This window comes from Theropithecus gelada, chromosome 8, assembly GCF_003255815.1.
Source record: "Theropithecus gelada isolate Dixy chromosome 8, Tgel_1.0, whole genome shotgun sequence".
Lineage (NCBI taxonomy): Eukaryota > Metazoa > Chordata > Mammalia > Primates > Cercopithecidae > Theropithecus > Theropithecus gelada.
In genome coordinates this window covers 111,711,670-111,726,339 of record NC_037676.1, presented here as the reverse complement: position 1 = coordinate 111,726,339, position 14,670 = coordinate 111,711,670, and the positions used below count along the sequence as shown (strand labels likewise).

General features: G+C 36.7%; 1 protein-coding gene across 1 annotated transcript in view; it reads right to left on the bottom strand.

Annotated features, from left to right (window-relative positions):
- Nucleotides 1-11,007: 11,007 nt before the first annotated feature.
- The window catches only part of PKHD1L1 (PKHD1 like 1), a 157,754-nt gene continuing 154,091 nt past the window's right edge, over nt 11,008-14,670 (bottom strand). Inside the window, exon 77 of the mRNA XM_025394337.1 lies at nt 11,008-11,318. Within this exon, the coding sequence (XP_025250122.1) occupies nt 11,008-11,318 (311 nt within the window). The remainder of the gene's footprint in view (nt 11,319-14,670) is intronic.

The window sequence follows — 14,670 nt, the reverse complement described above, 5'->3', positions numbered from 1 at the left end:
CTCAAAAAAATAAATTAATTAATTAAATAAATCCAAAATAACCTATATTCGGATATAAACATGTTTTAATTTTTTTTCTTAAAGAGTTGATTGCTTTAGATGATTTATTATGCCCTAGGATATTTTCTTTTTCCTGATTCTTCAGTTTTCTTTATTAAATTTGCCTTTCCAAATGAAACAAAACGAAAGGTATATACTTTTCCAGAAACACCTAGTTACTGAGTACTTGTTTCCCAACACAATAGCAAAACAAACAGAAAACAAAACTCGCTAAAGACTGCAAATTTAAAATTTACTTTAGTAATAACTATAAAATAATATTTAAAATCATCTTGTGAAATAGTTAAGTCCATAATTGGGATCACAAGTCAATAATTTGGATTTGGGTTTAGGGACCACCTCTTGGAAACAGGCAACTTTAAGTCCTGTCCTCTCCCCAAAGCTTGTGTGGAGTGGGAATAGGGAACCACCAAATGTCAAATGGGAGGAACATAAGGGATAGAACCTGGTATATGAATTTCTTTTACTCAATGGAATACAGTTAATTCTGCCTGCTCTGAGTCCAACTATTTTGCTCACTCTAAAGCTTCTGATCAGCCTCTGCCCAATTACCAGCTTGATTTATTCACACTATCAACCTCCAGCCAACCACTTACTCTCCCCTTTCAAAGCCTACATAGGCTTTGTTCTGAGTTCTCCAGCTGGGGCTAACTCTGGCCTTGTCACCTGACCTGGCCCAGGAGGTAGGAGCAGACTGCAAACACAGCCCTCTGTTCCAGATCTTTCCCAACCCAGTTCCCTGGCTTTTCACCAAAGGGTGGGTTTTTTTCCCTGAAACACAATTTTAGACCTGCTGTTCTGACTTGAACTTTAATGGCTTTTTATTAATGAGCAGCTGTTCACAGTTGAATACAGATCATAAAGTCACATTCATTTCTTGATCAAGTAAAACAAAGCTTTGCCATTCATAGAGTGACAGCTTTGAGCAGATACATTTAAAGCATAGGATTTTCTGATGAGAATTTTAATGAATTGTTTTATTAATCTTCCCACTGGGGAATTTTACTTGCTTTCAAAATAATAAACTTCAGTATTCTGGAAAATTATGACTTCTTTTTTAATATTCAAAATCACCATATACTAGTTAGGGTCAATTGCCTAATAGAGAAATCAAACAGTCTGAAGCAGCATTTTTATTTCTTTTCTATTAAATGAAAATTAACCTTCTATGAAGCATTTAAATAAATTTTTCCTCATAATTGTTATTACAATTAGCAGTAACTTTTATTGCTAAATACAGGAAGACTCAAGATTTAGTAACAATTTAGTTAACCAGGTTTCTTCAGAAGGGGCTTGGATAGAAATCGAGAAAAATAATTCATATATTTTAGTAGAAATACATTCAAATGAAAAGAGGTGAATTCTCATTTTGTGTTCAGTAGTGAGGTTCAGCAACATCATACTTCTGGCTAATGTCCACATCGTTATTAGATTTATAACAGAGTTCAGCTATATTATGAATTAAGTAGAGTTGATCTGAACAGGATCTGGGAGTCTAAGACCTTTTGTTATTTCTAACAGTAAATGTATTGAAATTCATACAACCAACATAAAACAGTAGTTTGTAACATAATCTATCTTGGACATGGATTGAGAAAGTAGAAATAAAACAACACGAAACAATGAGAGACTCATTCATTGAGCTACAGCATGACGGACGTCGTGACTTTGACCTTGAACAAGTTTAAGCCTCAGTTTTCTCATCTGCAAAATTACGTTAGTAATTCCTACTTTACAGATTTCTTTTGCAAATTAAATATCATACCATATGTGGAAATGTGTTGGAAATACAGCAATAAAATTGGTGAAAGCTTAAAAGCAAACAGATTTATTATCTTCAAGATCAGGACAATCCCCTTTGGCTCACAACATGGAATAGTGCTTCCAGGGAATAGAGGTGAATTTTATGTCATCAGCAACCAGAAGTAGACATGTTTACTAGCAATATATTAACAAAGGGAAACAGGGAGGGAAAGCCAGAATTCAACCCTCCATACCCCCACTTCTACCTTCTTTATTCCCTTTGTTTTAAAGGCATAGGATGAAAGAGCAGCTGTCAGAACTAGGACACCTACAACCCTTCCCCTTTCTCTCCAGGCTTTTATATACCACTCATGGGATATTTATCTCATAACAAGATCTGTTGCCAAGTTTTGTCTATTCTTTCTTCTCAGTGTCCATAATTTCAGCACATCTGGATAGCAAAATGATCTGCTAACTTAGTCTTTTGTATTTTACTATTTTCCTTCCTCTAAGTCACTTTGGTACTTTGCTATCTGATTAATATAAATATTGTTAAGGCACAGCCTTCTTCATAGTAACTGACCTTTTTAAATTTTTCAGTGTCCGTCAATTCAAATTCACTTAGGAGGATATGTGTCTTGATTGTTGCTTTTTAAACTCTTAATTTTGAATTGTTTGTTTGGGGATCTCCCTCTAACCACCTATGGCCCTTTAAGACATGCCAGAATTCTCGTTAAAGGAGTTAGTCTATGTATACTGTACATTTCATACAGTGAAAATTAACTTAAATCTATATTTTATACTGTAGTTCTTATTTGAAATTAAATCCTTAAGGATGATTTTCACTTGAAAATTGAACTCATAATCATACTAGAAATTTTTGATGTGAAGAACTTAATAAATTAATTTTTTCTTCCTAAGAATTTATAGAATTTATATATATAAAGGATCATCTGCCTAAATGCATAAATTACTGTAACGAAAAACCAAAGGAAAATACTCTTGCCATGTAGCCAGGCACAGTCATAAATATCTTGCACAAAAGGAATTAGATTTTTTTGCTTATAGGCACAGAGCCCATTACCATAGCAACCATAATTACTCAGTATATAACTGGGTGTGAATTTTATACACTGCTACTTCAAACATTAAGGCTGTAAGTCAGGATAAAGTGCAGTTTCTGTAATATTTTGAAAAGACTTCTTAATCTCGAAAAGCTAGGATAGGAAAAGTTTCATTATGCTACCTAATCATTGGTTTATTAGAAAGTTTATTTAACACCATGGGCAAAGTGTGTGCTAAGCACTTCAGAGAAGTTGAAAGAATACATAGTTCTTAACCTAAAAAAAAAACTTATCTAATAAAGTCAGCATTCATGGGTGAACAGCGTTCTTAGAACAGTTTTTCCATGACCATCTTCCTAATTTCAGAATGATGGAATTATAACAACTACAGTACTGTATTAGGACTTGCAAGTAAGGCAATAAGAGGTTTGTAGCTGTACCTACTATGTCCCCTATGGCACACTTTTCCTATTTGGTCTTACAGTGTGTCTGTAGCTACTCTCTGGGGAGGGGAAATTGGGGGAATAAATTTTAGTATTTCTTTCACTGGAGACTGAACACTCCTTGCAGTTACTACCATCATGGGGAAGCTGAAAATGCCCACTGATGAGCTTAGAAAAAGGTCAAGACCCTCCCACTGTTTCAGTAGTTCCCCAACCCAACACATAATGGATTCAGATTAAAGGTATTTTTTTTGTTGTTTGTTTTATTTGTTTGTTTTTTGTTTTGTTTTGTTTTTTGAGGCGGAGTCTCAGTCTGTGGCCCAGGCTGGAGTGCAGTGGCACGATCTCGACTCACTGCAAGCTCTGTCTCCCAGGTTCACTCCATTTTCCTGCCTTAGCCTACCGGGTAGCTGGGACTACAGGTGCCTGCCACCACGCCGGCTAACTTTTTGTATTTTTAGTAGAGACGAGGTTTCACCGTGTTAGCCACGATAGTCTCGATCTCCTGACCTCGTGATCTGCCTGCCTTGGCCTCCCAAAGTGTTGGGATTACAGGCGTGAGCCACTGCGCCTGGCCTCAGATTAAAGTTTAAGCATTTCCATTTGGGAGGGTATAGGTAGTAACTCAAAGATGCATGGGGTATTATAACCCTGGCATTGTCCACCTTTCCCATTAGGAAGGATTAACTCTCTGTTCCCTTGTTCCTTTCAAATTTTGCCATCTCAGATATCTGATGAAAGCGGGAGATGTAAGGATAACCACCAAATAACAATGAAACCCTGAAGGAGCCAGGGCTGGTATAGGGCACCACAATGTCAGGAGCCCAGACTCCTTTAAGCTGAGCTCTCTGGGTTCTGGAAGAGGTATAAAAATATTCTTCACACAAGGACATTGTAAAAGCCATAAAATTGTCCACCATCTTAGTCTTTTCTTACCTAAAGGTTCAATTCAATCCACTGGAATTTTTTTTTTTTTTTTTTTGGTCAAGTTTTTTTCTGTAGATTTTTAGTAAGGAGATTTTCTAACACAAGTTATGGAGCAGTAAAAAGCACTGGCCTTTATCCTCCAGGTCTCAGAAGCCATCTTGCTCCATGTAGCAGGAAAAACAGGAAAGGATGAAGAAAGGGCAAAGGGATGCATAATAGCTGTTTTAGCAGTTTCTAGAATATGCCACAAGATAATGTCTGTTTTTGTAACCCACTGCACAGAAGTTGATCGCTCTCACTGCAAGTGAAGCTGGGAAATTGCCTTTGTTCTAGGTGGCCCTGTGCCTAGCCAATAATTCTAATACTTAGCACTCACAGGGTGCTTATTACATGCCAGGCACTGTTACAGGGTAATAAGAAGCCCAGTGGTTTACTGGGCCAGGGATTGACATGATATAGGCCACATTATGGAAATAAAAACAAGAGTGTGTCATTTTACCGCCTGTAGGCACTGTGTTACATGTCATATATGTGATACCATCAGTCTTCAAATACCACACTTTCCACATTTTGTAGTTGAAGAAACTGAGAATAAGGGAAACTAAGAGCTTGCCTGAGGGCACAGAAGTGGTAAAGTATAAACCAAGAATTTGAACAGGAATTTGGATTAAAAACTCTTCCCAATGAAGCACTTGCCCATGCTTGAGGAAAAGTGGGAAGCAATTAAATGTTGGAATTTGGGCTCTGGAGTTAAATTGTCTGTGTTTGAATCCCAGCTTTACCATTAGTAGCTCTGTGAACTTGGGAATTTAACCTAACCTTTCAACATTTCAAGTTTCCTCATTTGGAGAAGGGAATAAGGTTATCCTCATAGGATTGCTGTAAGGAGAGAGTCCATGTAGAACACACAGCATAGTGTCTGGCATGTAGTGAACATGTGATAAACCTTTATTATTGATTATTGTTATTATTAGTGCTAGGGGTATTTTAAATAGCACTTTTGGGGATAAATGAATAAAAGGTGAAAACAGATGGACCATCTAGAAGTCATTGCAATGATCAGAAGGTGATGGAATTTAGGAAAGAGTAGAGAGTAGTACAAGATATAAACATTTCTCTTACCATGAGAAATACAAGAAGCTATTCTTATTAACTTCTTATTCTCTGTTTCTTACTTTGACCAAAATTGGAACAACATATTTACTTCACCAACATTTCAGGTCTTAGATAGAAGAGCATTCACACACCAAAGGATTTTTATTACTTGTTCAAGAGCTAGATAGCCACTTCTTACAATAAAAAATATTTTAAGAATTTTAACATTAATTTCTAAGACAGGAATGTTCAGAGAAATATTTAAATGCAAAAAAATTTAAAAGCAAAAATAAAAGTTGCTTAGCATATGAATAAGGGATATGTGAAGCCATATTGCCCATGGATTCCAATAATTCAAACATTTTTAAAAGCAGTAATTAAATTGTAATTTATCTGGAATAAGCAATTATGTATTATGATTATTCTAGAAAGTTCTTAAAAAGCAGACAGCCAGAAACCTAAAGCAGTTAAATCAGGAACTTTTTAACAAAGTCTGTGGCTAAGAAACAATTTTTAGAAATTCCTTTTACTGCCATATAACTTGTATTAGAAAATTTCCTTATTAAAAACTGACAGAAAATATCTTGACAAAAAAACTCCAATGGGCTGAATTAAACCTTTAGGTAAGAAAAGAATACAGATGGTGGACAATTTTATGGCTTTTACAATGTTCTGGTGTGAAGAATATTTTTGTATCTCTTCCAGAACCCAAATGTAGGAATTTGTTCCATAGGTGCTGGAATTGCAGTTTTTGGAATTTAGTTTTCTAACAGAAAGGAAGTATCATGGAATGAACAGTAAACTGGATTTGCTTTAGGAAGACTGATTTTTAAGTCTTAGCATGAAATGGCCCATGTTGAGTCTCTTTCCCCCTCCCTATCCCAGGAACAGAGGTTTTTCACTCCACCAGGGTTGGAACTGAGAGGAGTATAAAAGTGCTGTGTTACCTGGTGCTGTACAATCAAGTATCAATGCTCTCTGGACATGGCAAATGTTCCTCATGAAGGGGCTTTCATGTATTACTTTGAGGACTGCCTTGTCAGGGATCACTTACCTGCAATTCCTTTGAAGTTGTGACTATTTCCTTTGCAGCTGTTCATGTGAACTTTTTCCGTAGCCCCTAGGCCTTCAGTGGTCCTCTCCCAATTTTCTTCGACTGCCCTTCTAGGTAGCTCTCCTGAACAAGGCTTAAGGCCTCCATATTGCTAGCAACCTCATGCTTTCTCTCTCTCTCTCCCCCTCTCTCTGTCTCTGTCTCTCTGTCTGTCTCTCCCTGAGACAGTGATCCATGTTGTATTGAAATGGTCTGTTTCCATTCTTTCCCCAAATATCCTGAAAACTCTTCGAGGGAAGGCATAGCATGTTATTTCTTGTAGCCTTCCTACTTACTAGAACACCAAATAGATACTGCTCACATGAATGAAATGCCACATTTATACCAAGATATTTGATTTTACCACCTAGTAAGTGTTTATATGTTTTCTGCTAAGTAAGATTAACAATGATCTGAAGTGAATGTACTAGGAAATGGTATACAAGAGATAAAGGTATGGGCTTTGTTGAATTCTCTCAGCTGTCCCAGATGTTTGCTGAGTGTCACTTGCTGGAAGGCTCTGGATATGGCTTCAATGTCTTTATTAGGAGTTCTGTCAAACTAAGTATTCCCTTTAGAATTTTCTGTGTAAAGAATTGCTATTTTCAATAGTATTAGAGAGTTCGGTTAACTAAGCTACATTAGTCTGTAGCTTTTTTGCATTCTCTAATTTACCTTCTTGAAAATAAGTCTGTTCTGTTCTGTTGTTGACTTCGCCACACTTTATGCTTCATTCATCCAGGAAACAGTGAATAAGCATCCACCAGTTAAAGGAACCCCTCAACCCTCAACTGGTGCCTGGGGTTGAGGGGAGTCATGCTCTTCGTAGTGGCAGTTTTGAGTGGGAAGGAGGGGTAGGCAGAGAAGAAGTTTGGACTTATTCCAAAAGATCATTCCAAGGACAAGAAAACTTTTCTTAGAATATTGGCCAGAGTTTGGCAGATCCAGAAATACAGGACAGTCTAGGATTCCTGGGATTACTGTGAATCTGAAAGACAGCAACTCAGTGTGAAAAATCTGAGATGAGATTGTCATCTCAGATTGTGTGAAAACAATCTTGTCTTTCCAAAATCATTAGAAACTAGAATGGCTTACATTGTTGGAAATCAAAGCCTTATAAATGGATAGAGAAAATAAGAACCACCCCCCCCCCCGCAAGTATTAAAAAGAATACTTAAAATGCTTCCAATCTGATGTAAAGAGCTTCTTAAGTCCGAACTTGACAAGCTCTTTCCATTATTTAAAGGATTCTAGGATTTGTTGGTACAATAACTTAGAGGTGTCATATCTACTTCCAAGTAACAGATTTCTGGAAGTTTATTGAAATGAAATAAGAACATACCAATATAAAGAATCAAAACAAATTTATATTTTGAAGAAATCTGATTTTAGTGTTTAAAGCTAATTAGTACATTGTATATATTATAAAAATATTTTTAGTATATTTTCATGAAAATGCTATAGACTTTTGTCTGTTGCCCAAAAAAATAGCTAATAATTCTTATATTTTTGTTTTCAGCCTATTCTTCAGAACAGTCCTTTAGTAGCTTCCTGAAAAATGAAAACAATACAAAACAATTTTTAAGTAGTCATAGCATATAGCATAATTTAAAATATATTTCATTAATTTTAACTTTTCTCATTTTTATGGTATAGTTAGCAGTATTTCCAAGTTTACCCATTTAATGTTAGAATCAGTAATTTTTTTGTAGAAATTTATAGATTGTGGTGCTTATACAAGATTTTTTATTTTTCACATTCAAAAATGCACTTTTAAAATATAAGATCTTTTATTTAGTGAAACTTCATGATCCTCTTAAAAGTAATATATTATTAGTTCAGAATGCAAAGTTATAAAAGAACCCAGCATTTTAATCCATTAATAGTGTTTAAATTATCTTATATTCTAATTGAAAAATGGTAGTTTATTTAGTAGCAAAGGAGAAGCCATTGATTAATCTTCTTATTTGGAAAAGTTCCTGGAAAAAACTCAGGAGCTACATCGTTTACTAATTATTTGAGAACAGAATTATATTAATTTGGTAAAGTACCAAAGTTGTCAGGAGTAAGCAGGATGAGAGTCAATAAAGATTTTTGCACGTAATGAGGCAATGCAAAATTCACAAATATATATTGAGCAATACTTAGCTAATTAGACTTTGTATTTTAATGCTTCTGAGAAAAAAAATAAAATGAATTAAAGAAATGCTTGTCATTCTATTATAAAATAAACAATTGGTCTTACTTTTATTACTATTCTGGAGACAAGAAAACTGGCATAAAAGTAATGTAAAACCCCCTGTCTATACTCAGCTATAAGAGGCCAGGACAAGGTCTCTGCAAACCATGCTTCTCCTTTGACCACTGGACTCCAATTAATTTTTTCCATTAGGAGAGAAGAAAAGATTTCCTTCTTCTTGTTTTCTGGCTGTTCCTGAGACACCAGTAGTTTGTTTCAGCCTGCAGTTTGTTTTGTCACTTCCAGACCCAGCCTTGCTATGTCCCCTGATCCTTTATATTTAAATTTAAAATCTAGTCTTGGCTTTTATTGCTCAATATGATTTAGTATTATTCTAAATTGTTACCTCACCTCAAATTCTTCCTCAACTTTGTTATACAGTATCTCTTATGTGATTTTTTTCACTAAACTGTCAGAAACTATCCCTCATTAAATGAAGAAAACTGATTAATATATTCCAATAAAAACTCTTTACAATTTGCCTACAATACCCCTACTCAACATCTCCCCTTAAGTCAGAGGTAAAGACTCAACTTTCACTTTCAAGATTTAAAATCAAACCACATTTTTGGTACTTATAATATGTAAGGCATACAGTCCTATAAGTGCTCACAATTTGGTGAGGAAGATATATTTGAATATAAGCTTAATACAAGTACATTACAGAAAGGACTATAATAATGATACAAACACAAAGTGCAATTGGAGACCAAGGGAGAGGAGAATTAAATGTAGAGTGGGAAGGAAGAAGGGAAACCTGCTGGATGAGGTGGAATTTGAGCAAGACCTAGAAGGATGCTGTGAGAGGTAACCTTGGTGATTAGAGGCTGGCAGCCAAGGTATAGATATAGGGGATATGTGGGATGGAGAGAATTCTTTCTGGAAATGATTTGGTAAAAGGAGGCAGTCTTCAAAACTGTTTCAAGGTCTTTGACGTTGATACTGTTTTTTGCATGTAGTGAGGAATAGTTGAGGATTTGAGATTACTGTTAGCTTTACGTGACCTTAAATCTGACAGCAATATGGAGGATAGGCAAAAATGGCAAGGCATTAACTGAGAAGGGGTAGCTGGAAAAGTATGTTTGTAAGGAAATGATGAGGAATTCTGTGGTAAACATGTATAACTGAAGATGTTTTATTCTACTGTCATTTTTTCCTTGCTCCTATCATGTCCCTGTTCTTGAGTGCCTTTTCCCTCCCTCTCCAAATCTTACACATTTTATACAGTCCCAACTTTCATGTGTTCCTAATGCAATGACATTTGCAATCATCTCTAATCATATAGAGACCTCTCCCCTTTATTAATCTCTCTAATATTCAGTGTCTCTGTCTGCCTGTCATTTCTGGTACTAGCACCGTTATTATCCTTAGTGAAACTACACCTCCACCATTCTCAGTACCTTACCCCATGTGACCCAGGCCAAGCTAATTAGAACGCTGTGGCCACAGTGATTGGTTCAGGAATGGGCATGTGACCCAAGGCAGGTCAATGACATAGCTTTGGGGCTTTTCTCTGGAACCGTTGGGAAAGAGGTTAGCTTTTTCTGTATTGGTTGATGGGCTGGCAGAAGATGGTGGGTACCTTTGTAATGAGGATTGGGGGTGGTGAGGAGTCAGCCTGGAAGTGAAGCCAACACCAAAGAGAGTAGCGCCAAGAGAATAAGAGACAGAAGTTCTAGAAGATACCATTTGAGTCCTTAGATCCAACTGTTTCAGAAACTTCTGGACTCCTCAGTTAAGTGATCACTTTACTAGCTAGATCATTTCAAGCTAAGAATCTGCATCTTACAACTCAAAAAGAGTTCTGACATGACCTGCACTTTTGTTTCACCACATTATTTATTTATTTATTGAAGTACGTATTTATTTACATACATATTTATTTATTTCATTTATTTATTTTGACAGAGTCTTGCTCTGTCATGCAGGCTGGAGTACAGTGGCGGGATCTCAGTTCACTGCAGCCTCCACCTCCCAGGCTCAAGCGATTCTCCTGCCTCAGCCTCCCAAGTAGCTGGGATTACAGTTGCACACCACCATGCCCAGCTAATGTTTTTATATTTTTAGTAGAGATGGGGTTTTGCCATGTTGGCCAGGCTGGTCTCCAACTCCTGACCTCAGGTGATCCACCTGCTTCAGCCGCCCAAAATGCTGGGATTACAGGTGTGAGCCACTGTGCCCAGCCTTGTTTCACCACATTCTTATAGACCAACATGTAGTGAATAACATTTTCCATAGGTTGTCTTGTCTCTGCCATTGAGGCTGTTACTTTCTCTTTGTGTACACAGTGATATCATGCACAAGAGCTGGGTACACAGCCTTTATCCAGTAAACACTGGTACTTCAATATGTGGAGAAATACTGTATCAATGGACTGTACTTACTTAAAGTTATCTTCAAAGTTGAAACTGCAGCCATAAATATTTCCAAGAGCCACATTCTTCCAATCAGACAGCTAATTACTACAGTCATTATCTGGGCATATGTACCCACAGTTGATGCTTTGCTGTTGCTGCTGCTGCTGCCACTGCTGCTGCTACTACTGCTGCTGCTGCCACTGCTGCTGCTAGAGACAGACTCTGCCAGCAGACTGAAAGTTCTGGATTCTACCCAAACAACATTATCCAGTATAAATTCAATCTTGTAATTTTTTCCTGGAAAAAAAAAGCATCATAGTGTTTAATTTCCTTTTATGTTTTACTTGTTTTCATATAGTTCCCATTTGATTTTCATTGACTGAAAAACACTATATAGATCCTGATGAACTATTTTTGAAAGTTGAGTCAAATAAGTTAGTTTAAGTACAGACAAGTATAAACAGGGTCTCAGAGTTAGAAGAGTTCTATCTGTCCATTAACTGAACAACAGGGAAGCTAGGTAGATTTTCTTTCTGTGGCAGCAGTACCTGCTTCTTAGAGCCCCTTCCTAGTGCCCAGGACTGGACAAAGATTGTTAGAAAAGAAATGAGGGACAATAGGGAAGAGAGGTGAGGGTGCTGAATCTCAGTTTCATCCCTTCGTAGTTGACCTAGGAGTAGAGAAGCATCAGTCTCAGTTGGGGGCGGTGGGGATGGATACTGAACTTTTTATTTTGAAAAATTTCAAACAAGAAAAGAGTTGAAGGAATAATACAGCAAACAACCATATGCCCTCCATTCGGATTCAAAAAACTTTTACCGTGTTTCACATTTGTTTGAAGTTAGATGCTATTTTTGTATTACAAGGCTGTGACCCTTTTTCCTTACTCCAGGTAGACATGTTAGAAACATTGTTACTTGTGTTTAGAATGTAAAAAGTTAAAGAGCTCATCCAATATTATTTAATCTCCAGGTTAAATCTTCCCACAGTTTTGAATAGGAGATAACCAATATATTTTTCCTTGCTATAATTTCTTTTGGGTCTGTTGCTATCATTTATAATAGTCATCACGCAGAATAGCATTTCTAATACTTATACAGCCCTGTAAGTTTTTACTCATCTGTTTTCTCTGTTATTTGTTTTTAAAAAGTCATTTCTGTTTTCATTCTTTATTTAGGAAGAGAATATAATTAGATCTTGATCACATCTGTGGTTTTATGAACAATTGCAATTCATTATATAACTTTCAGGATATATGGGCACTGTACTATAGAATTTTCTGTCACTGACAATTCCTGACAATGGTGTATTAAATTTTTTTTTCTTTTTGCATTAAAAAATCTGAACTTTTGTGGCAGGTGAGTTTTTTTTTATTAGTTTTCTTGATGCGCAAATAATTTAGGGTAGTCCTTTTATTTTGTTTTTCTCCTCTGGAAGTACTGTGAAGAAGCCCAAGCTAGCTTTATGGAAAGACCACATAGAGGAGAACTGAAGAACCCAGCTGAAATCCAGAATCAGGTCCATAGAGATATGACCTCAATTAAGCCATCTTAGCCAGCTGTAGTTAACAGAAAATCCCAGCTGAAGCCCCAGACGTTGGAGCAGTGATGAGCCATCCTGGCCCAAATTTCTGACACACACAATTGTGAGCAAATGAAATGGTGTTATTAGATTTGGGGCTGGTTTGTTACATAGCAATAGAAACTGCAACAAGCACTAAACATTACACAGGATGCTAAACAAATATGTCCCAGTGTCTATTAGTAATACTGTCTTTATCTAGGTTGGTTAAAGATGCAGATTCTTTTTCTCCCACCCATTTCTCACATCACCATTTTCTGTGTTAGAAAATACAACCCATATCTTCTCTACCCAAATACTCTGCTTTGCTCTTTATGGTGCTATATGTAGAAGAGGGGTGCTGTGCTGTCAGGCCACAGTCTCATCAGCAAGGGGATTTCCTTCAGTGCAGTGACTGTGGGGCTTACCTGTTAGAAAGAGTCAGTGAAAGATATATTGTTAATTTTCTCACTAATGCTTTGTTGTTGTTATAATTTTACTGTGGTTAATCTACAAACTGGCTAACTGATTTAAAAATAATGAAGAGATCCCTATACTTGGCTTTCCCTATTGTACATAACCAGGGAACTGAGATGCCACACTTGATGAAGAAAAAAGGAGAGAGAGAGAGAGAGAGGAAGAGGGGAGGGGAGAAGGAGAGGGTAAGAGAGACGACAGAGGGGGAGGGAGGGAAGGATGGAAGGAAGGAGAGAGGGAGGGAGGAAGGAAGGGAAGGAGGGAGGGAGGGAGGGAAGGAAGGGAAGGAAGGAAAAGGAAACACATAGGTGAAGAGCCCTGGTACTTCTCCATGGCAAGTAAGACAGACACTCCCAAGGGAAGCTTTGAATTCTGAAAAAAACTTAATGTATGAAAGAAAATGCTTAAATTATTATTTTGTTGCCACAGTAAAATGCCAAAACCTATTTTAGTGCCTTAATGCCCCAGTGATCCTGGGTACTTTTGGAACATTGTAGTTTGAAGACCTTGGTCACAAGGTTGGTTCGTTGCCACTGGGCACTTATTGGGTCCACCCTCATGAGGAGGTGAACAAACTTCTTTTCAGGTAGGGTTCTTGCCAGCTGCCTCATTTCCCATAAAAAAAAAATTCCATTTGGGCTGATAGTTAAAAGAATTTAGCTCTGCTCTTAACCAGAAAGCAGTGGGATACAAGGTACTTGTCTAGGAGCACACCATTGAACTAATTGTCATTTAATTATTAGCAAACATTAGGCTGAGATATTGCTGCCCAGTAGGAAGACTGAACATATCTGGTGTAGGGCACTAACAAATCATGGAGAAACAAAAATTCAGGGAAAAAATGTGGGGGCGGGCGTGCCACTACATAGCCTTTTCAGAAGTTAAGGCCCCTAACTGTCTTAAACAGGTCCTGGGTTGGGAGAAATAGAACAATGGAGGCCTTTTTCAAATGTAAGCAGTTTATCCATTTCATTCTTTTAGATACTCTACATTCTATCACCAAGCGAGATCTGTTTGGGGATATATTATTTGGGCCCTGGTAGAATGGTTTTTACTAGTCAGAGTTGTGTCATCAACCTGTATGAAGATAGTATAAAAAACGTTAATTGTGGCAGTCATGGCTGTATTTCCTGCACTGATGTTTAAGATATTACTTAATAGAAATTAATTGTGCACACTTTCTGAAAAATCACAGGGGACATTTGTTCTGTTCTCAGAGAATATTATAATTCTCCACAGCAACTGGTCTGTTTATTTGATGGGTACTGTAAATTATGATAATGCTCATTTTCTCTTTTGCTTTGGCTTTAAGACCACAGCCAACTTTCTAGCCCAACTCTGAACTCCTCCTTTAAGACATTAAAGTTATATGAGCCTACCTTATCCTTTCTTTTATTGAATTTGAAAATCCATATGTTAATTTTTCTTATTGTAAATGTAATACATCTTTAGTGAGCAAATTTAGAAAAGTATACAAATGGATAAATCATGATATAATTTTGATTTCCTTAATTTTTTATTTTAATTTCTATTTTTTTCACATATTAAATCTACTCTTAAGCTAGACTAAATATTTTCTGAAACAAGGCAAAATATAGCATTCTGATATCTA